General features: G+C 32.7%; 1 protein-coding gene across 1 annotated transcript in view; it reads left to right on the forward strand.

Annotated features, from left to right (window-relative positions):
- The window catches only part of LOC105810079 (chromosome unknown open reading frame, human C4orf47), a 19,269-nt gene that overhangs the window by 3,919 nt on the left and 13,700 nt on the right, over positions 1-1,650 (forward strand). Inside the window, exons 3-4 of the mRNA XM_012643989.1 lie at positions 756-893; positions 995-1,070. Of these exons, the coding sequence (XP_012499443.1) occupies positions 756-893; positions 995-1,070 (214 nt within the window). The remainder of the gene's footprint in view (positions 1-755; positions 894-994; positions 1,071-1,650) is intronic.

Raw genomic sequence — 1,650 nt, forward strand, 5'->3', positions numbered from 1 at the left:
TATATATAAAGTTGAAGAAAAGAATATGTTTGGTTAATTTTTTTCTACAGTAAAGTAACAAGGTATATACCAAAAAGAAGAAAACAAGCACTGATATTCTATGAGATTCACTTTCCCATCAGCAGTGGAAACAATAGTTTAAAATATATGTTTTGAATGTGTAGTTTCTACTGAGTAGATGGTCAGAAGAAATTAGCCATTTATTACCATAACGTGCCTAGAAATTCATCTAAAAACACAAGTCTGTTTATTGTTACAGTCAACGGAATTAATGGGAACTGTTCTAACTTCCTAAAGATTATCAAGTCCTGTTTGTGTAGAACATTTAAAATAAGCATGAGGCTGGCGCACCTGCTCCAGCAGGTGGCGCTGCACCGGAAGAGGTCCTGTGCCTCCACTGCTGCTGCCTCAGCTGAGAAGAAAGTGGAAGCAAAGTAGGAAGAATCTAAGGAGTCCGATGATGACATGGGCTTTGGTCTTTTTGACTAAATCTCTTTTATAACATGTTCGATAAAAAGCTGAACTCTAAAAAAATAAAATAAAATAAAATAAGCATAAAATATTAAAAACATATGAGGAAAATAAAATTAGATTAAAAACTAATAAAAAATTTTTTCTTACCAAACAAGTCAATTCTGTTGCATATATTTTCTCCTTTTTTCATCCTTTTAAAAATTATTGTAAAATATATATAACATGAAATTTGCCATTTTAACCTCGTCCTTTTAAAAAACTTTAAAAATATTGTGTTTAAGATGTGGATTAGGAAGCTACTATGGAACAATAGGTGGTCCGGTCCCATTCTTCAGTGCTCAGCCAAAACCTAGAGAAAAGTATCAGCCGCCTGGAAAGAATTTATATACAAGCCCAGGAAAGAAAGGAACTGGATATGGGTAAGATTTTTAATATTTACATATAACTTGTTTTGAATTTTAAAAATTAAATCAAAAATTTCTAAACCCCGAAGTCACCGCTACTTATTTTCCTTCCTTAGCTATGCAAATATTACGATAGGTAAACAGTTTTCACACTCTGCCGATTTCTATGATGCATCAAAAGTAAATTATAAGGTAAAAGAATCTATTTCGAATTTTTCAAACTTTCTCTTATTTGGTTAACCCTGAGAATTCACTTATGCTCTAATTTTGTTTTATTCTATTTATATCACTGGGGCAATGGCAGACTGGTGCTTATAGTTGTGACCATTTTGCCTTAGATTTCCACGTCTTGCTGTAGATCCTCTTAGCTCCTTCCAAGATGAATTTTAGTCTCTGCTTGGTTTACCACACCTGTTTTACATCTCTCTAAACTTGCTGTGAGACTTCTATTAACTTGGCCTGATCAACTATGCTGTATTTTAAGAGTCATATCCTAACTCTCAGTGATATTTCAGATTTTTTAAAAATCCTTCCTTCTTTCTCCTCTCATTCAGAGATCCCAATTACATGTGTATTAGGTCTCTTGTAATTGTCCCACAACTTACTGATTCCCTATTCACTTTTTAAAATTCTTTTTTTCTTCTCTGTATGTCACTTGGGATAGTTTCTACTATTGTTGTGTCTTCCAGGTCACTAAACTATTCTTCTGTAATATCCAATCTGCTGTTAATGCCATGCAGTATATATATACACATATACATATATATATATA

Source organism: Propithecus coquereli, unplaced genomic scaffold (genome assembly GCF_000956105.1).
Source record: "Propithecus coquereli isolate 6110/MARCELLA unplaced genomic scaffold, Pcoq_1.0 Scaffold203, whole genome shotgun sequence".
NCBI classification, from domain to species: Eukaryota; Metazoa; Chordata; class Mammalia; order Primates; family Indriidae; genus Propithecus; species Propithecus coquereli.